Below are 23,445 nucleotides of genomic sequence, written 5' to 3' on the forward strand. Positions count from 1 at the left end.
AGAAGAAAGTTTACTTTTTGTGGGAAGGCTTTCCGTGATAGGAAGATCTATGATTTTTGGGATGGCTTTTAGGAAACATTGTAGATCGACCCTAGCCATCTCCAATTTATGATCTCTTAGAAAACACTCATAAACCATAAACCATAAACGACACGAAAATAAAGGGTGTAAACATCTTTAAGTTATAAGACCCGGAGTAAGTCTTAATCAGATTAGTCGATATTTTCTGAATTACATTTCTTGTGACTTGTATGACTTGTGTGATTCGATATATTTTTACTAAACCACAACCAACATCAGCAACCCTTTTTCTCTGAAGTAAAGATATGGTAGAGATATGAAAAAAAAATCGAATTCTGATGTTGTTATCAGTGTTCGACCAATTGTGCTTATATGCATGTGTTGCACCTTTACTAACATTTATAAGAAAGTCTTTAAGACTACATCCTAGAGAGGTCCCGCTCTGAAGATGATCGCACGCGAAAAAGAATTGCAACTGAGTTGCCCGACTAATAACGAACTAGTGACACCTCGAGTGACACTAGTCTGCGTTAATTTGCTGGTGAAACAATTTAATTTTATAACTATCGAATAATACTGAAATAACATACATCCGATAAAACTAAAATTTTGTTCGATCTAAAATTGGGTGGTCTCCGTTGCGATGCAAAAATTAAGATTTGCACAATTTAGTTTGGTTAATAATAATGTTGACCTAAAAAACGAGAAAGTAGCTATTTTTTCGCCTCATGCTTTTGTTTCGGGGAGAAAAACGTTAAATCAAACCTTACAGACATGAAAAACGTTGTGTTAGCCTCGGGGAGAAAATAGGAAATTCCAACACGGGCGAATTGCGGCCATCGCTTCGCTCAAGTCGAAAGCTTCCTTTCCTATTTTCTTCCCTTGGTTAACAAATAACTAGTTCAACCTTTTCAACCTTTTTCGATTTCATTTTTATCACTCATGACAAAATATGATTTTCGCCTTAGTATTTTTTAACAATTGACAGGTAAAATGCGAATCTTCAGTCGGTTCAGCAGATGATATTTACTTGGCAGCATAATAGTGATGAAAAGTAGTTACTTTTAGTCACTTGTGATGAAAATTAAAGACACCAGGTAACCAGCGAAAAAAAGACCATGCATACGTCACCCAAATCGAGGCATTAGAAAGTTCACTTTTCGCAACAAGTGACGAAAAGTAAGACCTTCCGTTCAAGGCTGCATACTTTGGGGACGTCACGCAGTTTGCCATTTTATTAGATAATACACACCACATCTGATGATTTTATGTAAAGAAATTCACCACATCATCAAGACGACGAGAATCATCACAAGAGGTGAATTTTTGTATGAAATCGGCCATTTTATCATCAACTGTGATGTGTATCCCGCGTATCTGCATCTGCATGACCTCCCCAAAGTATACAGCCATGCTTCCGTTGCCTTTATTGCGAAAAAAGTTGTATACAACTCTGAGATAAATGATTTTTTAGGCACACGATGTGTATTGTCACACTTGACCTGCGGTCTCGAGTGACAATCACATCATTGTCTAAAAAAGCATTTATCCCTCGATTGTATAAATTACTATTTCGCAGCGCCGTTACAGAAATTCCTATTTTTAAATATTGTGTTGATTAATTTTTTACAAAATGTTTTTTTTTCTCATAAATTGGTTTTTGAATGCGAACCATCGATTTCCTATCAAAATTACGCATTATCTTGACGAATTCATAAAATTTAAGCACAGCCCCAAATTTAAATTATCGAACACCTCATTAGCCCAATATCCCATATTGCCCGGAGTCAGAGCAGGCCTAATGAAGTAAACACATTGTTAAGAATGTGTTTTGATTGTTTATCATACAATAAGTGTGTGTTAGTACATCCAGCTGGTGATATTCAGCTGGTGCTAATTCTGCATATATGAAACTTTTAACAATTGTACATATTCTCATTTTCTCAAAATGAGAGAAACGAAGAAAAAGATAATATGTAGCAAATAAGTAAAAATGGGAACATATGAACATAATATTGTGCATGACATACAGCCTGTAAATATTTTTCATTTTTACAGGCTGTACAGTAACCTAGAGTAGGTAATTTTTGTGAAATTTTGGGAATTTTGTGAATTTTTGTGAATTTTGGGAATATTTGTGAATTTTTGGGAATTTTTGTGAAATTTTGGGAATTTTGTGAATTTTTGTGAATTTTGGGAATATTTGTGAATTTTTGGGAATTTTTGGGAATTTTTGGGAACTTTGGGAATTTTGAGAATTAATTCCCCAATCTTAGGGCCTGGTTGACACGTACGGGATCACGTACCCAAACTCCCATAGACGATCTGCGAGCACCCAAAGACATTTTAATGAAAACATTGCCCGGTCAAATTTTTGTAACAAAATTTATTAGATTACTCCTCATCATCGGACATATCTTCGTCAGCATCTCCTTCTTCCTGCTCCATATCATCTTCAGCATTGCCACTGTCTGAGGCCGTTTCGTCATCGACAATCGCCTCAAAACCACCGTCTTTTGTCCAGCAACATTTTATCTCCAAATTGAATGTGGCCATTGGCTTAGCGATTAATTTTAAAACTCTGAAAAAACGAAACATTCGATTATGTCGAAGCAACATTGGATGTTGGCTCATTGTTCTGTGTACCTGGCTTGTTCGGGCGTTAATGCTTTATCCTTGACACAAACTGTGTGCTCTTTATATAATGTAACGATTCCCTTTTCTAGTTTAGTTGGCAGACCATTGGACCTACGAATAATTCGTTAATGACATCATCTCTCCACAAATCAGTCATTTCTATTGTTCCCTACCTTCAAGTAAAACAACAGTTTCTGTTGCCACGAAACCACTTCTTGCGTAGTTCTGAGACCATTCTATAACTTCTTCTTTTCACCTTTCAGTGAATAGTAAACCGCATTGACCCTGCAACCGTTTAGCTAGCTGATGATTGAATCAAATATTTAGATAAAATGAGATAAAATGAGATAAAAGGAGATGCGGAGGCACATTCATCATCTATACCTTATGTAGATCCACTTCAGGTTCATCACTTTCTGATTTTCCGAGTCCCAGCTGCATTATCCGATTTTTGCCGAAAATGAATCGCGAATTTTTCTTCCACTCCTGTCGGAGGTCTTTCAGTAGGTTGTTTCGCATATGTCGTACGGAAAACATGAAAATGTTTGGATACTTTGTAACACAGTTGCGAATGTCATCGACTATCTGTTGTTTCCACTGTAGACCTTTTCGCGTTGTTTTTGTCAACGAGACTAAAACAAGATTTTCGTTTAGTTTCTTCGTCAAGTAAAATGTACGGCTAAATACTGACCTTTCTTATCTCTCTTTGATCTAGGCATCACGAATTCAAATCAATTAAATCGGTTAAAAATGCGAGCTTCGGCAGCACAAGTTTCAAGGCACTTCGGATCGAAAGGAGGTCGGTATTGTCGCCAACATAGCTTTCTTGAAATCCACCTTGTCCCAATTAGCCTCCATTTGTTCAATTTGTTCGGTTGATATATTTAGACCCAGCTCCTGGATTACAATTACAAATCATATTTTGTTATTTACTTGACAAGAAAGCATTCAATTTCAGCACTCACCTGCTCCCCTTTAGCCAGCATAATCCACAACTTGCGCCAAGTGGAAAATTTGTGCTGATCACTGAAAATGTACAGCATTTCTTTGCTAGCATAGCGTGTGCTCAACGGGGACACTCATAGGTGTTATGATTGCTTTCCATTTTTATTTTCTCGTTTAGTATCCTCCCAAAATCCTTAGGAAGTTTCTCTGGCAAAATCGACTGTAGTTATAGAACTTCTGTGCAACTGTTACGACTGAAAGTCAATTTCAGTTGATAACAGTTAGCAAAGCAACAAACAACGTTTAATGGAATAACAAAGAATGACGTAAATTCGTTCCAAAAACGTTTTTTTCAACTCTTTATAGAAACGAGCTAAAATAAACGTTTTTTTCAACTCTTTATAGAAACGAGCTAAAATAAACGTTTCTTTCGACTCGTAATACAAACGAGCTAAAATAAACGTTTTTTTCGACTCGTTATACAAACGAGCTAAAATAAACGTTTTTTTTCGACTCGTTATACAAACGAGCTAAAATAAACGTTTCTTTCGACTCGTTTTACAAACGAGCTAAAATAAACGTTTTTTCGACTCGTTATACAAACGAGCTAAAATAAACGTTTCTTTCAACTCGTTATACAAACGAGCTAAAATAAACGTTTTTTTCGACTCGTTATACAAACGAGCTAAAATAAACGTTTCTTTCGACTCGTTATACAAACGAGCTAAAATAAACGTTTCTTTCGACTCGTTATACAAACGAGCTAAAATAAACGTTTCTTTCGACTCGTTTTACAAACGAGCTAAAATAAACGTTTCTTTCGACTCGTTTTACAAACGAGGTAAAATAAACGTTTTTTTCAACTCTTTATAGAAACGAGCTAAAATAAACGTTTCTTTCGACTCGTTTTACAAACGAGCTAAAATAAACGTTTTTTTTCAACTCTTTATAGAAACGAGCTAAAATAAACGTTTTTTTCGACTCGTTATACAAACGAGCTAAAATAAACGTTTCTTTCGACTCGTTATACAAACGAGCTAAAATAAACGTTTCTTTCGACTCGTTATAGAAACGAGCTAAAATAAACGTTTTTTTTCAACTCTTTATAGAAACGAGCTAAAATAAACGTTTTTTTCGACTCGTTTTACAAACGAGCTAAAATAAACGTTTCTTTCGACTCGTTTTACAAACGAGCTAAAATAAACGTTTCTTTCGACTCGTTTTACAAACGAGCTAAAATAAACGTTTCTTTCGACTCGTTATACAAACGAGCTAAAATAAACGTTTCTTTCGACTCGTTTTACAAACGAGCTAAAATAAACGTTTTTTCAACTCGTTATACAAACGAGCTAAAATAAACGTTTCTTTCGACTCGTTATAGAAACGAGCTAAAATAAACGTTTTTTTTCAACTCTTTATAGAAACGAGCTAAAATAAACGTTTTTTTCGACTCGTTATACAAACGAGCTAAAATAAACGTTTCTTTCGATTCGTTTTACAAACGAGCTAAAATAAACGTTTCTTTCGACTCGTTATAGAAACGAGCTAAAATAAACGTTTCTTTCGACTCGTTTTACAAACGAGCTAAAATAAACGTTTTTTCAACTCGTTATACAAACGAGCTAAAATAAACGTTTCTTTCGACTCGTTATAGAAACGAGCTAAAATAAACGTTTTTTTTCAACTCTTTATAGAAACGAGCTAAAATAAACGTTTTTTTCGACTCGTTTTACAAACGAGCTAAAATAAACGTTTCTTTCGACTCGTTATACAAACGAGCTAAAATAAACGTTTCTTTCGACTCGTTTTACAAACGAGCTAAAATAAACGTTTTTTTCAACTCGTTATACAAACGAGCTAAAATAAACGTTTCTTTCGACTCGTTATAGAAACGAGCTAAAATAAACGTTTTTTTTCAACTCTTTATAGAAACGAGCTAAAATAAACGTTTCTTTCGACTCGTTTTACAAACGAGCTAAAATAAACGTTTCTTTCGACTCGTTATACAAACGAGCTAAAATAAACGTTTCTTTCGACTCGTTATACAAACGAGCTAAAATAAACGTTTTTTTTCAACTCGTTATACAAACGAGCTAAAATAAACGTTTCTTTCGACTCGTTATACAAACGAGCTAAAATAAACGTTTTTTCAACTCGTTATACAAACGAGCTAAAATAAACGTTTCTTTCGACTCGTTTTACAAACGAGCTAAAATAAACGTTTTTTTCGACTCGTTATACAAACGAGCTAAAATAAACGTTTCTTTCGACTCGTTATACAAACGAGCTAAAATAAACGTTTTTTTCAACTCTTTATAGAAACGAGCTAAAATAAACGTTTTTTTCGACTCGTTATAAAAACGAGCTAAAATAAACGTTTTTTTCGACTCGTTATACAAACGAGCTAAAATAAACGTTTTTTTTCAACTCTTTATAGAAACGAGCTAAAATAAACGTTTTTTTCGACTCGTTATACAAACGAGCTAAAATAAACGTTTTTTTCGACTCGTTATAGAAACGAGCTAAAATAAACGTTTTTTTTCAACTCGTTATACAAACGAGCTAAAATAAACGTTTCTTTCGACTCGTTATACAAACGAGCTAAAATAAACGTTTTTTTTCAACTCGTTATACAAACGAGCTAAAATAAACGTTTCTTTCGACTCGTTATACAAACGAGCTAAAATAAACGTTTTTTTTCAACTCGTTATACAAACGAGCTAAAATAAACGTTTTTTTCAACTCGTTATACAAACGAGCTAAAATAAACGTTTCTTTCGACTCGTTATACAAACGAGCTAAAATAAACGTTTTTTTCAACTCTTTATAGAAACGAGCTAAAATAAACGTTTTTTTCGACTCGTTATAAAAACGAGCTAAAATAAACGTTTTTTTCGACTCGTTATAGAAACGAGCTAAAATAAACGTTTTTTTTCAACTCGTTATACAAACGAGCTAAAATAAACGTTTCTTTCGACTCGTTATACAAACGAGCTAAAATAAACGTTTTTTTTCAACTCGTTATACAAACGAGCTAAAATAAACGTTTCTTTCGACTCGTTATACAAACGAGCTAAAATAAACGTTTTTTTTCAACTCGTTATACAAACGAGCTAAAATAAACGTTTCTTTCGACTCGTTATACAAACGAGCTAAAATAAACGTTTCTTTCGACTCGTTATACAAACGAGCTAAAATAAACGTTTCTTTCGACTCGTTATACAAACGAGCTAAAATAAACGTTTTTTTCAACTCTTTATAGAAACGAGCTTAAATAAACGTTTTTTTCGGCTCGTTATACAAACGAGCTAAAATAAACGTTTCTTTCGACTCGTTATAGAAACGAGCTAAAATAAACGTTTTTTTTCAACTCTTTATAGAAACGAGCTAAAATAAACGTTTCTTTCGACTCGTTACAGAAACGAGCTAAAATAAACGTTTCTTTCGACTCGTTATAGAAACGAGCTAAAATAAACGTTTTTTTTCAACTCGTTATACAAACGAACTAAAATAAACGTTTCTTTCGACTCGTTATAGAAACGAGCTGAAATAAACGTTTCTTTCGACTCGTTATAGAAACGAGCTAAAATAAACGTTTCTTTCGACTCGTTATAGAAACGAGCTAAAATAAACGCTTTTTTTCAACTCGTTATACAAACGAGCTAAAATAAACGTTTTTTTCGACTCGTTATACAAACGAGCTAAAATAAACGTTTCTTTCGACTCGTTATAGAAACGAGCTAAAATAAACGTTTCTTTCGACTCGTTATAGAAACGAGCTAAAATAAACGTTTCTTTCGACTCGTTATAGAAACGAGCTAAAATAAACGTTTCTTTCGACTCGTTATAGAAACGAGCTAAAATAAACGCTTTTTTTCGACTCGTTATACAAACGAGCTAAAATAAACGTTTCTTTCGACTCGTTATAGAAACGAGCTAAAATAAACGTTTCTTTCGACTCGTTATAGAAACGAGCTAAAATAAACGTTTCTTTCGACTCGTTATAGAAACGAGCTAAAATAAACGTTTCTTTCGACTCGTTATAGAAACGAGCTAAAATAAACGCTTTTTTTCAACTCGTTATACAAACGAGCTAAAATAAACGTTTTTTTCGACTCGTTATACAAACGAGCTAAAATAAACGTTTCTTTCGACTCGTTATAGAAACGAGCTAAAATAAACGTTTCTTTCGACTCGTTATAGAAACGAGCTAAAATAAACGTTTCTTTCGACTCGTTATAGAAACGAGCTAAAATAAACGCTTTTTTTTAACTCGTTATACAAACGAGCTAAAATAAACGTTTTTTTCGACTCGTTATACAAACGAGCTAAAATAAACGTTTCTTTCGACTCGTTACAGAAACGAGCTAAAATAAACGTTTCTTTCGACTCGTTATAGAAACGAGCTAAAATAAACGTTTCTTTCGACTCGTTACAGAAACGAGCTAAAATAAACGTTTCTTTCGACTCGTTATAGAAACGAGCTAAAATAAACGTTTCTTTCGACTCGTTATAGAAACGAGCTAAAATAAACGTTTCTTTCGACTCGTTATAGAAACGAGCTAAAATAAACGTTTTTTTTCAACTCGTTATACAAACGAGCTAAAATAAACGTTTCTTTCGACTCGTTATAGAAACGAGCTAAAATAAACGTTTCTTTCGACTCGTTATAGAAACGAGCTAAAATAAACGTTTCTTTCGACTCGTTACAGAAACGAGCTAAAATAAACGTTTCTTTCGACTCGTTATAGAAACGAGCTAAAATAAACGTTTCTTTCGACTCGTTACAGAAACGAGCTAAAATAAACGTTTCTTTCGACTCGTTATAGAAACGAGCTAAAATAAACGTTTTTTTTCAACTCGTTATACAAACGAGCTAAAATAAACGTTTCTTTCGACTCGTTATAGAAACGAGCTAAAATAAACGTTTCTTTCGACTCGTTATAGAAACGAGCTAAAATAATCGTTTCTTTCGACTCGTTATACAAACGAGCTAAAATAAACGTTTTTTTCGACTCGTTATACAAACGAGCTAAAATAAACGTTTCTTTCGACTCGTTATAGAAACGAGCTTAAATAAACGTTTTTTTCGACTCGTTATACAAACGAGCTAAAATAAACGTTTTTTTCGACTCGTTGTACAAACGAGCTAAAATATACGTTTCTTTCGACTCGTTATAGAAACGAGCTAAAATAAACGTTTCTTTCGACTCGTTATACAAACGAGCTAAAATAAACGTTTCTTTCGACTCGTTATACAAACGAGCTAAAATAAACGTTTTTTTCGACTCGTTTTACAAACGAGCTAAAATAAACGTTTTTTTCGACTCGTTATACAAACGAGCTAAAATAAACGTTTCTTTCGACTCGTTTTACAAACGAGCTAAAATAAACGTTTCTTTCGACTCGTTATAGAAACGAGCTAAAATAAACGTTTTTTTTCAACTCTTTATAGAAACGAGCTAAAATAAACGTTTCTTTCGACTCGTTTTACAAACGAGCTAAAATAAACGTTTTTTCAACTCGTTATACAAACGAGCTAAAATAAACGTTTCTTTCGACTCGTTATACAAACGAGCTAAAATAAACGTTTTTTTTCAACTCTTTATAGAAACGAGCTAAAATAAACGTTTTTTTCGACTCGTTTTACAAACGAGCTAAAATAAACGTTTTTTTCGACTCGTTATACAAACGAGCTAAAATAAACGTTTCTTTCGACTCGTTTTACAAACGAGCTAAAATAAACGTTTCTTTCGACTCGTTTTACAAACGAGCTAAAATAAACGTTTCTTTCGACTCGTTTTACAAACGAGCTAAAATAAACGTTTCTTTCGACTCGTTTTACAAACGAGCTAAAATAAACGTTTTTTCAACTCGTTATACAAACGAGCTAAAATAAACGTTTCTTTCGACTCGTTATACAAACGAGCTAAAATAAACGTTTCTTTCGACTCGTTTTACAAACGAGCTAAAATAAACGTTTCTTTCGACTCGTTTTACAAACGAGCTAAAATAAACGTTTCTTTCGACTCGTTATACAAACGAGCTAAAATAAACGTTTCTTTCGACTCGTTATACAAACGAGCTAAAATAAACGTTTTTTTTCAACTCGTTATACAAACGAGCTAAAATAAACGTTTCTTTCGACTCGTTATACAAACGAGCTAAAATAAACGTTTCTTTCGACTCGTTATACAAACGAGCTAAAATAAACGTTTTTTTCAACTCTTTATAGAAACGAGCTAAAATAAACGTTTTTTTCAACTCTTTATAGAAACGAGCTAAAATAAACGTTTTTTTCGACTCGTTATACAAACGAGCTAAAATAAACGTTTCTTTCGACTCGTTATAGAAACGAGCTAAAATAAACGTTTCTTTCGACTCGTTATAGAAACGAGCTAAAATAAACGTTTCTTTCGACTCGTTATAGAAACGAGCTAAAATAAACGTTTCTTTCGACTCGTTATAGAAACGAGCTAAAATAAACGCTTTTTTTCGACTCGTTATACAAACGAGCTAAAATAAACGTTTCTTTCGACTCGTTATAGAAACGAGCTAAAATAAACGTTTCTTTCGACTCGTTATAGAAACGAGCTAAAATAAACGTTTCTTTCGACTCGTTATAGAAACGAGCTAAAATAAACGTTTCTTTCGACTCGTTATAGAAACGAGCTAAAATAAACGCTTTTTTTCAACTCGTTATACAAACGAGCTAAAATAAACGTTTTTTTCGACTCGTTATACAAACGAGCTAAAATAAACGTTTCTTTCGACTCGTTATAGAAACGAGCTAAAATAAACGTTTCTTTCGACTCGTTATAGAAACGAGCTAAAATAAACGTTTCTTTCGACTCGTTATAGAAACGAGCTAAAATAAACGCTTTTTTTTAACTCGTTATACAAACGAGCTAAAATAAACGTTTTTTTCGACTCGTTATACAAACGAGCTAAAATAAACGTTTCTTTCGACTCGTTACAGAAACGAGCTAAAATAAACGTTTCTTTCGACTCGTTATAGAAACGAGCTAAAATAAACGTTTCTTTCGACTCGTTACAGAAACGAGCTAAAATAAACGTTTCTTTCGACTCGTTATAGAAACGAGCTAAAATAAACGTTTCTTTCGACTCGTTATAGAAACGAGCTAAAATAAACGTTTCTTTCGACTCGTTATAGAAACGAGCTAAAATAAACGTTTTTTTTCAACTCGTTATACAAACGAGCTAAAATAAACGTTTCTTTCGACTCGTTATAGAAACGAGCTAAAATAAACGTTTCTTTCGACTCGTTATAGAAACGAGCTAAAATAAACGTTTCTTTCGACTCGTTATACAAACGAGCTAAAATAAACGTTTTTTTCGACTCGTTATACAAACGAGCTAAAATAAACGTTTCTTTCGACTCGTTATAGAAACGAGCTTAAATAAACGTTTCTTTCGACTCGTTATACCAACGAGCTAAAATAACCGTTTATCATACCTAGGACCCGTCGGATATGAAAAATATTATTCGTACCACGGACTAAAAGTCTTTTTTAGCGGGTCGGCTTCGGCTCTGTCTGGAATCCTCTCACACGCTCACGTTATCGATGTTTTACCTATTGACGTTACAATGAATTTTAATTACTGAACAATGCAAACGTCATTTAAACATCTTTTTATCAACTGATAAAGCATCGATAAAAAGTGGCTGAAATTGGTACCCAGCTTATCAGAACAGGTAAAACTTATACAACCAATGTTGAAATCTAACACATTCGTGATCGTTATTGCGGTCTTATATTTGTGAAAAGGGATTCTGGTGATCAAAAGTATCATCTTTTCAAGAGCTCACCGTTTCTTCAGAAATTCGTCGATTATTGTCGCAGTTTCATCAACTTTCAACTTAAAAAAATATTCTTTTTATAAATTGTTAGGAAACGGCGATTACCTACGGCACGAAGAATCAACAACTTCCTGAAATAACGGTGAGCCCCTGAAAAGACGACAACTAGTCGCTGTATACTTAAGTGAAGTGATTGTCACAGACCAAATCTTGAAAACGCAAAAGAATTTGCAAGTTACATCAACGGTTTAATAATTAGAGCAGTAATGTAGTAACAAGTAACAAAGGTTGGTAAAAATCGTCAATTTCAAAATGTATGAAAATGAATTTCTTCATATGATCTTTCAAAGTTTGAAAGTGAATATCTCGGCCAAATTGAACTTTATGAGGCGTGTGATAGTTCGTTGAACTCGTATGGACGCCTAGATTACGAATAAAATAAGTGGGTAGGGGTAGGAGCGAAGAGGAAAAAGTCAAAAAAGTCGTGTATATATGTTCCTTAGTCCTATGGAAAAAAAATTTTCAGTGTGAACGGACTTGCGTCACGGCCCTTCACTAACGTAGGGCATGATCCTTAGTCCTACGGAAAAAAAAATTTTGAAATTTTTTAGTGTGAACGAACTTTTGTCACGCCCGCTTACTACCGTGCGGGCATGATCCTTAGTCCTACGGAAAAAGTTTTTTTGAAATTTTTTAGTGTGAACGGACTTGCGTCACGCCTGCTTACTAACGTGCTGGCATGATAGTAAAGTTATAAAGTATGTTCAATTTTGGACTCAATTAAAAGTAGAATATGAAAACAAAGACCTTTAGCTAAAATTGTAGCCTTGTAGTCTACACTTGGTAATTTCGTCTTTTATTTTCGATGATATCTTTTTATATTTTTTTTCTCGAAAATGTGGAATGTGCAAATGTGTCAGATTTCAATAAACACTACGATTTAGTATAGTAAAACTAAAAAAAGTGGTACTATTGTAACGCTGCATATATGTAGCGTTACAATAGTACCATTTCTTAAGAAATTAAGAAAAAAAGTAAACATAGCTAACGCCGACCCGTACGAAACACCTATTCGTATCAAAAGCCTTTAATGTGAAACTCTTCATTTCTCTTACTTCATTTTCTTCTCTGCTGAAAAACTATTCTCCCTTTAAAATCACTTACATTATCCACTCTTTGCCTTGTTATCATATACAACTAAATTGCCGGAGGCAATATAGACAGCCCCGTACGAAGACAAATTTCATAAATTCCTATTTAAACAGCTATATACCGCTATATTTACCTATAAATAAACATTCCACAAATGAATATGCTATTATATAGCTCTATATGCCTGTATATAGCTCAATATAGCTGTATATAGGTATATATAGATGTCCATATATGGAATGCCTGAAACCCCTCACACTTAACACATTATTTCCATGTTAACAGAAACTCTCTAAGTATCATTTTTCCCAAGATATTTCTATTTTACTAAAATCCAATATGGCCGCCGGCAGCCATTTTGTTAGGAGACCGGAAATAGTACCGACGCTTTACATTCGTTAATACCTTTCAAACAAAAAAAAATTCATGAAATTCGGTCAAAATTTACTCGAGATATTGTCAAAATACACCACGTTCACTGTACTTCCGAGTAGCCAGATAAGAGCTCACTCCAAGAGACCTAGCTCACGCTCCGGAGAACATAATTTCATAAAAATTTTTTTCCCTAATTGGTACGGTCAATACCTATCTAATAAAGCTAAAACAGACGAAATATGTTCAAATGTGGCCGACCTACAAGCAAAAACTGCTTGCCGCCCTGTGCCTGTTCCACACCAAGGGGTCTAACTCACGAGTCGAACATCCGATTTCCATAAACTTTTTTTTTGTCGATCGGTATTGTAAATACCTTTTATTTGACGTATCACTTACAAGTTTAACGTTTAAATGTCCGGAGATATCTTCGAAAATCCGTAAAGCACTTATTGGGCCACAGCTCGGGAGGGGTCGATCCAAAATCACTCATCTTCGAACTTAGCCTGTCTTTTGACATTACCAAACGGGAAAAAAAAGAATTTTCAAAATCGGATGCGTTTTACTCAAGTTATCGTGCAGACAGACAGACGGACAGACGGACATTTTTTTTTCGCGGATTTGGCATCTCTAGACAACCACAATAGGTTTCCCCTTACTCAGGGAGTCCAATTCGACGTGTTACAAACGTATGCGTAAACCTATAAGACCCCAGTACTTCGTACGGGTCTAAAAAGTGGTACTATTGTAACGCTGCATATATGTAGCGTTACAATAGTACCATTTCTTAAGAAATTAAGAAAAAAAGTAAAAATAAAAAAGTGGTACTATTGTAACGCTCCATATATGCAGCGTTACAATAGTACCACTTTTTTCAGTTACACAAAAAAAGTGGAACTAAAATAGTGAAACTATTGTAACGCTGCATATATGGAGCGTTACAATAGTACCACTTTTTTAGTTGCACAAGCTAGCCGTTTCCAAATTTCGCTAGCTTGTGAAACTGAAAAAGTGGTACTATTTTAACGCTGCATATATACAGCGTTACAATAGTTTCACTTTTTATAGTTCCACAAAAAAAGTGGAACTAAAAGAGTGAAACTATTGTAACGCTGGTGTCAAAAATGGTGTGTGATATGTCAAATGAAAGGTATATTGACGAGACGTAACAAGGAAAATTGCATATTTTCCTACTTATCCTGTTTTCCCGCACCTCTCTCACTATAATGTCTATTTCGAGTAGAGACCATCGCGACAATGTCAGCAACTATATTGGTCCTCATGATTGTAGGAAACACACACTCCGCTAAATTCGTCTCATTTTACTATGCATTCCATTGTCGTGGAGAGCTTTGGATTTTCATGGGTCAAGATGACGTTTTCTCAATGCATGGAAGATTTACTCAATTCGAGGGCAAACTTGTCACACCTAATTCCATTGGCGTCGTTGGTGGGTATCAGTGGCTAAATATGAATGTTTCATCCATTTTGCTATTACTGTAAATCAAGAGATGGTAGCCAGCACTAAGACAACCGTTGACACATTTACCTTCATTGTCGTAACCTTGCTTCTAGTATTTCAAGAAAATAACTGCAAAGTTTGTTTTTAAGTTGTCATTGAACTTTAATCGGTAAAAAAATACAATTCGAGCCACACATCGTCTATATAACAAATAAAAATAGTTGAAACCCCGACACATAAACTTTAACACAATGAACCTCTGTGTTCCAGATGGCGTTGATGGCCCTGAAAAGCAAAATTTTCCAGGCCAATACACAACGATGAAGATCGATGTGAATGTGGAGACCATTTGATTTCCGGTCTTGACTTTTCTATTTCTTTGCTAATATTAAGGCTTCCTAAACTATTACTTATAAATACTGGATTGTGATTGGATGACTGTTCTCCATTCATTTGGTCACTTTGTTCGGGTGGATCGACAACAATTGAGCATTTAAACCGATGACTCGCTGCATTCGTATTCGATAACAATGAACTTTGGCTGAAATTCAAATCGGCAGAACCGTCAGTCGTACTGTGTGGTTGTGATCTGATTGAATCTTCATATGTTGGCACTGGTATATCTGGTTTTTGTTTCTTGGGCTTATCTTTAATGGAACCGAACATTTTCATAATTGTTTGATGATTGATTAACAGGTGGTTGGTGCTTCGTAAGCGTATTTGTTCCAGTGCATCATCGTAGGTGGGTAGTCCCGAAACCAATGTGTAATTTGGTAAACATTCTATGTCGCTACCAAGTCCACCAGGTGTGCTATTTGGCATTCTTAATCGTGCGTCATCTACACCAAACGAAAGAGAAAAAAAATTGGGAAAATTAACATTTGGTTTTCGGAGAAGCTTTTCAATTAAACATCAAACTGACGAGTGACGCCTAACATTGAAACAAGCAGACAGAAATGTGCAAATTCAAAAAACAAACAACTTTGTCACCGACTTCCTATATGCTAATGTTTTTCGAGTGAATGACGTCAACTCGATGAAGGAAGATCTTTTACACTCGCGGTAATACTGTCGCATTTGTCAGGTCAAAGACTTTAAGTAAGCAGTCAGATCCCACCGTTCGTTCATTCAACTACAGATATTTTAATATACGCGTCATGATAGTTACTGCGAGGTCTCTATTCCATTCATTTAATATTTTTCAAATTTGAATTTTTTAAGTGTAAAGGAAACCATTATTGTAACGGTAACAAGGACAAAGTGTACATTTTCTCTAGAGTTTAATTCTACATTTTACGAGAGAATACTCGTAGTAACTCTAGAGTAATCATGTGCCATGGGAGCATTTGTAATTTGAGCATCCGTAATCTCAACCTGTCACATACGGCTATTCATCTGTTATCGATAACGATGATAAAAATAATGACAAGCTCTGGGTAATATGGTCCTTTATATAGTAAAATGCATGTTTAAAAAAATGAAGTACAAGATTTGAAATCGATCGATTAGAAATACTTTGACAAGAATTATTTGTAAACAAACTGTATAAACTTGATTTGATTAAACGAACAATTAAAAAAAAAAAATTACTGGTCATATGCTTGCCGTCTGTAACGGGTTAATTAAAAATAATTTGAATTGCACTAGTAGGAAAACACCCCTACGTTTTGTGTGACGTTGTTACGTAGGTATCGCCACTGAATAAGCTATCAAAAATCACAGAGTCAACAACAGTCCCAAGTTTTTTGCATTCAAATAGCTGTAAAAGAGCTTTTGCTATAGATCACATTCAAGGAAGTTTGAAATGCCATCGACGTTAAAACAAATCATTATAACAGTGTAACGAAGGTGTGTTGGAAATCTATAGTTGTCCCACAGATCAACTGTACTAACTTGACACTAACACTATAGTAAGTGTAGCACAGATAAAACCATAGAAGCTAATGCTTAGTTTCCTCTTACTAAAAAAGTACTCCGTGTGAGAGACAAAATTGAATTTTTTTCAATTTTTTCTTTGTTTTTTTGTCAGCTCGCTCTCTCACGGAATACTTTTTGTTGAGTGCAGTGGACACTTAAAACTGTACTAGATGCCCGAAGTAAAACACTCTGTACACATGAATGAATGAACTAAACATTTAACGAAACTAAAGTGAGTTTACGTCTGAAAGTACCGTAACCTGAAAATGATCTATGCCTACTGGGATACTGAAAGCTCTAAATTATATGAAGGCTGGTACCAAAAGATAGTCGAAAACAAAAAATTTTGAACCCGCCTGATGCAAGATTTAAGACCATCCCTCTGCATAGTTCCATTTCCGAAGTTGTTCACTTTTATGCCGCGGGGACACAATAGAAGAAAATAGTTTCGTGTTCACTTTTGCAATTTTTAGACCCGTACGAAGTACTAGGGTCTTATGCGTTTACGCATACGTCCGTAACACGTCGAATTGGACTCCCTGAGTAAGGGGAAACCTATTGTGGTTGTCCAGAGATGCCAAATCAGCAAGAAAAAAAATGTCCGTCTGTCCGTCTGTCTGTCTGCGCGATAACTTGAGTAAAACGCATCCGATTTTGAAAATTCTTTTTTTCCCCGTTTGGTAATGTCAAAAGACAGGCTAAGTTCGAAGATGAGTGATTTTGGATCGACCCCTCCTGAGCTGGGGCCCAATAAGTGCTTTACGGTTTTTCGAAGATATCTTCGGACATTTAAACGCTATACTCGTAAATGATACGTCAAATAAAAGGTATTTACAATGCCGATCGACAAAAAAAAAGTTTATGGAAATCGGATGACCGACTCGTGAGTTAGACCCCTTGGTGTGAAACAGGCACAGGGCGGCAAGCAGTTTTTGCTTGTAGGTCGGCCACTTTTCAACATATTTCGTCTGTTTTAGCTTTATTAGATAGGTATTGACCGTACCAATCAGAAAAAAAAAAGATTTTGAAATTATGTTCTCCGGAGCGTGAGCTAGGTATCTTGGAGTGAGCTCTTATCTGGCTACTCGGCCATACAGTGAACGTGGAGTATTTTGTCAATATCTCGAGTAAATTTTGACCGAATTTCATGAATTTTTTTTTGTTTGAAAGGTATTAACGAATGTAAAGCGTCGGTACTATTTCCGGTCTCCTAACAAAATGGCTGCCGGCGACCATATTGGATTTTAGTAAAATAGAAATATCTTGGGAAAAATGATGCTTAGAGAGTTTCTGTTAACATGGAAATAATTTGTTATGTGTGTGGGGTGTTTCAGGCATTCCATATACGGACATCTATATATACCTATATACAGCTATATTGAGCTATATACAGGCATATAGAGCTATATAATAGCATATTCCTCTGTGAAATGTTTATTTACAGTGAAATATAGTTAAATATAGCGGTATAAAGCTGTTTAAATAGGAATTTATGAAATTTGACTTCGTACGGGGCTGTCTATATTGCCTCCGGCAATTTATTTGTGTATGCTAACAAGGCAAAGAGTGGATAATGCAAGTGATTTTAAAGGGCGAATAGCTTTTCAGTAGAGAATGAAGTAAAAGAAATGAAGAGTTTCACAGTAAAGGCTTTTGATACGAATAGGTGTTTCGTACGGGTCGGCGTTAGCTATGTTTTATATGGGGAAGTTGTTCACTTCAGCTCTTTACAGTGGCAACTCTTAGAGGCTGGTCTTAAACCTTGAAGGAGGCAAAAACAAAAAAAAAATTGTTTTGGACTAAGTTCACGGACATGTCTACTCGTGAATCACCACAGTCAACAACAAAAATATTTCCCGTATTTGAGATCATTGTGCAGCGAAATTGCGAAATAACGTTACAAGACTTCAATTTAACGAATTTTTTGGTGATAATTGAATCGATACAATGAAACAGATTTGCTTTTACAAGCAATTTGAATAACGTTTCCTTCATTAGCACCTTTACCCATAAATATTGACGCATGTGGCGCAGTTGGTAAATTAGTTTCGTTGTTTTTACAGACGTATTTTTCAGATCGATCGAAATTTAGCATGTGGAGGTCGGAGGAATATTTCATTTTTGCATGAGCTGGGTTTTTCCGGTTGCTTTTGGCTTTTGTTTTTTCTGAAACACAAGGTGTTTACTGGAAATCATATGTCAATTTAGAATTGAATCAACAAATCCTACAGATTAAATTCGAAGGCCTAATGAAGGTCTATCGAAGGTCAAGGAATTTATTTTCTTATTTAGGCGACGAGAGATATATTCCATTTTAGGAAAGTGAAAGAGTGGTACAGTTTTAACGACTCTCCTTACGTTGATCGTTTTGACAACATGTGGAACGATGTGGAACCACTAAAACTGTAGGACGTAGGTCGTCAAACACATATAAAAGAGTCAGAGTCAGAGTATCGCAGTACAAATGTGCTACTTCGCTCGTTTAAAGTGTCCGATAGAAAATCTATTACTTCAATGTTTTGAGGTTTTCCGTTGTCGTAGTGGATCGATGTCTACTCGTTCATAGAATGAGGATGGTTAACAACGGTCTTAAAGATAAGAACCCAAAAAATTGTTCTTTATATTCTTCCACGAATTAGAAATTCAATTGCAACTGTAAAGCATTGTTTTGCTCCAACAGTCCAACACACACACACACTCATTGTATAATAAGTTATTAAACAATCAAAACACAAGAATGTCTTCGATACGCAATACGTGCATCTGCGCACGTAGATGACTTTAACGTATATAGCGCTTTAGTACCTTTGTGTAGCTTGTCTTTGGATTGTTTACTATTCAGAGAGTGTTTGTCTGTGGGTGAATAGGTGAATTCAGCTGGAAAAAAACCAAGCAAAACGAAAATGACTTCGGGAATTACGCATTCGAACCATTTATATATCCTCATGTCAACAGCTATTGAGTCATAGATTTGAATCATTCTTTTCGTCTTAATGGTTCAAGAAAGAAAGCTTTCCGGTTGACTTAACTTAAAAGGGCATGGGAAGACGCTAGGATGTATGTGAATTCTCGATATTTTTTCGCGATTTACTTAAGGAAAACCACAATCCATAAAATGGATTGTTTTAGTAACAACATCTAGTGCTATAAGGATCATGTCCGGAGCGATAGCGGAGGACTTGACGCAGTCTAACTTCCAAAAAAAGAACGACGAAATTTTTTTGAGACGCGGCAACTATATATAGCCGAACATTTCAGTTTCTACCCTTTGGTTTATATCACCACAAAACATATTCTATCATATTCTCGCTTCAAATACGAGCAAAACGAGCTATCACTCGACTATGTTGGTTTAAAATTGCTGCAGATACATCGTTTTGAAATTGGCACTTTTCATAGAAAATGCACCAAATTGACTTTTCCCAAACAATCAAAATCTTTCAACTTACTCTGTATGTTTCTATCTATCTGTCTATCTATCGACGGTCGATCTCGGAAACTAGTCAGCCAATCTCCATGAAATTTTGCAGGAACCTCAGGGCGGGCATAAAAATGAAAATTTGATACGCCATTACCCCAGGAAAAACCAGAATTTTGTTTTATTGGCCTCGAAGTGGTTTCTGAGTGTGGTTTTCGAGGGTCGGGAACGCGTTTTCGGCTGTAGCTTAGCTGTTTTGAAACCTACAGAGGCGTGCGACCCATCAAATGAAAGGTATTCGTAACACGATTCGAACAAAAAAATAATTAAAAAAATCGTGTCACATTCGTTTGAGCTAGAGTGATTAGAGTGACCAAATTTTGAGCTACTCGAGCGTAGGATGAAAGGACTAATATTTTTGCGATTATGAGAGATAGAGAGTCACTTTCTTCGGCAAAGTCTCAGAGTTTTACGAGTAGAACAGAGGGGCATTTGCGAAAAATGTCGAAAGTTGGAAATGGGTGGGTCAATTGGGGTTTTGGAGATATTTCTTGAATGTTGGCAGATAGAGAATTACTTTCTTCGTCAAATTTTCGAATTTCGTCAAATTTTCGAATTTCGTCAAATTTTCGATTTTCGTTAAATTTCGTCAAATTTTCAAATTTCGTCAAATTTTCGATTTTCGTCAAATTTTCGATTTTCGTCAAATTTTCGATTTTCGTTAAATTTCGTCAAATTTTCGATTTTCGCCGAATTTTCAAATTTTGCCAAATTTCCGAATTTCTGTTATAAACTGTTATAAAAAGCAGTGTTCTAAAACTTCTAAAAATTCTAACACCCAACAAAAATCTCTTCGAGAAAAGTGTGACGCAGTCTTTGAAGTACAATTTCTAAAATGAATGATATCGCTAGAGTTGACGCTTTCAGCTTCGTTACGCAAAAATTTTACACCCAATTTTAGTTCAAACAAGCTGGCTTAGTTTTTCTCGTCATCTGCCAAATAATTTTTACCAAAAAAAATTTGACTGGAAACAACCAAAATTTTACCAAAAAAATCTGCGTCGCATGTGGCAGATAAATTTTCTTGCTGGTCTGTTCCTGAACATTTGCCACTTTGCGACGCAGATTTTTTTGGTAAAATTTTGGTTGTTTCCAGTCAAATTTTTTTTTTGGTAAAAATTATTTGGCAGATGATGAGAAAACCTAAGCCAGCTTGTTTGAACTAAAATTGGGTGTAAAATTTTTGCGTAACGAAGCTGAAACCGTCAACTCTAGCGATATCATTCATTTTAGAAATTGTACTTCAAAGACTGCGTCACACTTTTCTCGAAGAGATTTTTGTTGGGATTGTCATAATTGTTAACAGCGTACAGCTTGGAGGTCGTTCTAAAAGTACGTAACGCTAAAATCTCCATTTTAAATACCCTTCTCCTCCCTGTCACGCAAAGTATATTAGATTTAAAAAAAATTAGCCTTTCTTGCGTTACGTAATTTATGAATGGCCCCCTTACACCCAAAATAACGTAAATTCAAATTTGAAGAGCTGATGTCACAGGTAAAACCTATGAAGTATAAAATTACTTTATTTACCTGTAAAAACACATATGTCCCACAATAATCGCTCATTCATTCAATTATGTGGTATAATTCATCGAACAATAAAACGATAGAAAAAAAAAACAAATTTTTCTACATCGATTGCTTCAATGATTGCTATTTAATGCAGTGTCTTATCAAGGCAAGGTTAGAAACGTAGAAACTGTAGACAGGTATCATTTTCATTCGAATCTATTCACTATTAAGTCAGTTACTAACTGGTAAGTCCCTTATTTCCAGCTTTGTTTGATAACTTGTTAAGTGTAATGAGAGAGAAAAATTGCTTTGTGAAAATATGGTGAGACGAGGGAAAGGCGGATATATCTCAAAATGAACTTACGATGTCTCTTCCACTGCTGAAACTTATGATACATGTACCAGGTGCACAACGAGAAGACAATGATAACCATCAGCATGGTTAAAACGATTCCAATCCACATATCATTGACGAAACGCTCATATTCATCGGGTGACATGCCATGCTGATAGTTTGATTTTTCCCGTCCGAATGCAATGCGTTGCAATTCGTGCACGAATAGGGTATAGTTGCTTGGTAAATTTTCTAAATCTAAATCAGTCGAAATTTCGTATTCTATTTTCGTTTCCATGTCTTTTTGTTCGCATAAAAATTGAAGAAATTTTTTTTGTTTCGTTTTCTTAATTAACAAATCGAAAATCTCAACAATTTCAAGAATAGCCGGTTTCACGACCACTTGTGTATCCAAATTATTATCAATTTCACTTCCACACTCATAATATTATCATCATCGCATCTATACACAAAAATTGGAATGTAATTTTATTATCAACACAAAATAAACAAATTATTCGGCGCAGAGCTTATAAATATTGAAACACAGCCCGTCAATTTCAATAATAACAATATTGAATATATATCTCGTCGACACTCGATCGTGGAAAATTAAAAACACCAACAAATCAAGCTTTTAAATACAGCGCGTAAGATCGCGTTCAATATTTCGTCACCGCTTTTAAGATATTGTATCAACCAAATGGAATTTAGTGCACTGCATAATCAACCACACAGCATTCCGAAAACTGTTCATTATTCAACCCAAATGAATTTCCACAGTATTCCAATTTTTCGAAGAAAAAATTATTTTGTTTTCTTCTTCTGAAACATTTGTTATACTCAATTCAGTTACGATTATATGTGCGTCTTCATTGGAATACCTTCACGCGATAACTAACTGCGGTCTCATCAACACTGTATTATACACAAACCGCGCTATATAATATTTAATGAAACACACATCTCTCTATAACAATAATGTATCGATCCCGAGTCGATTAACAAAATTTGAATTTTTAAAAACTCAAAATATTTGCGTTTAAATTGTGTCTTTGTCTTGTTTGTTATTTGTTTGTTTGTTTATTTGGTGTGCATGGCTTCCACATGATGTGTTTGTCTCCGTATTATTAAGCTCAGTCAAGAAATCGAATTAGCATTTTCACCGTTCACACAAAGCGGAAAATTATCTTTTTGTAGAGAACATGTGAAAGAAACACGTTGATGATTATCTTATCAATACCGAACAGACACTACTAACTCATCGACAATTCCGACAAATTAATACCAAACACTCGGCCACATAAGTGTTCAACAACTATTGCAGTTCGAATGTTTGCCCCGCTGCAATGTGTTCCCAGAATTAATTATTAGTTTTAAAGTTGAAGTAGTGTGGTTTTGTGATAAACAACCAATATATATTGATGTGGTATATATAACACAAATGTGTATTTCTCTCTCTCTCTCTACGCCAGTGTCATCGAAACCAGTTTCATTTTTATATAAAAATAATTTTATTCTTTTTAAACGAACCCAACTCGATTTTACAAGATTATTCATTCGTCGAACAGTATCAATTAAGTAAAAAGTTAAAAATAGGAAAATTTCTGTATGAATTTTCAATTAATTGGATGTTTTTGTGTGACAAACATTTGTCAACTGCCGGATGGGCGCTTTCGTCAGAATTATATAATTTCTTACAACAATTCTACCTCACATTGTTGGGGGAAAATAATTCACCGAGATATTGACAATTTATAGCGAATTGATGCGAGTTATTGGAAAGAAAAGAG

At 34.7% G+C, this 23,445-nt stretch overlaps 1 protein-coding gene, 1 long non-coding RNA gene and 1 pseudogene across 2 annotated transcripts; all 3 read right to left on the reverse strand.

Moving 5' to 3' along the window:
* Positions 1–1,428: 1,428 nt before the first annotated feature.
* LOC119072771 lies at positions 1,429–12,917 on the reverse strand. Its single transcript, XR_005086918.1, has 3 exons — positions 12,906–12,917; positions 11,586–11,590; positions 1,429–1,554 (listed from the first exon to the last, which is right to left on the reverse strand). It is a non-coding gene; the product is annotated as an uncharacterized LOC119072771 (long non-coding RNA).
* On the reverse strand, positions 2,393–3,874 carry LOC119072769 (annotated as a pseudogene).
* Positions 12,918–14,545: 1,628 nt separating the features above from the next.
* LOC119072774 lies at positions 14,546–22,957 on the reverse strand. Its single transcript, XM_037178064.1, has 2 exons — positions 21,683–22,957; positions 14,546–15,250 (listed from the first exon to the last, which is right to left on the reverse strand). The coding sequence occupies exons 1-2, from the start codon at positions 21,948–21,950 to the stop codon at positions 14,655–14,657; spliced, it is 864 nt and encodes a 287-aa protein (XP_037033959.1). The 5' UTR covers positions 21,951–22,957; the 3' UTR covers positions 14,546–14,654.
* Positions 22,958–23,445: the final 488 nt, after the last annotated feature.

The sequence above is a fragment of the Bradysia coprophila genome (genome assembly GCF_014529535.1).
Source record: "Bradysia coprophila strain Holo2 chromosome IV unlocalized genomic scaffold, BU_Bcop_v1 contig_84, whole genome shotgun sequence".
Classification (NCBI taxonomy): Eukaryota; Metazoa; Arthropoda; class Insecta; order Diptera; family Sciaridae; genus Bradysia; species Bradysia coprophila.

Coding starts and splice junctions, on each gene's coding strand:
- LOC119072774 (XM_037178064.1), bottom strand. CDS start 21,950: ATGGAAACGAAAATAGAATACGAAATTTCGACTGATTTAGATTTAGAA. Junction 15,251..21,682: donor TCAGCAGTGGAAGAGACATC/GTAAGTTCATTT, acceptor CGTTTGGTGTAG/ATGACGCACGATTAAGAATG.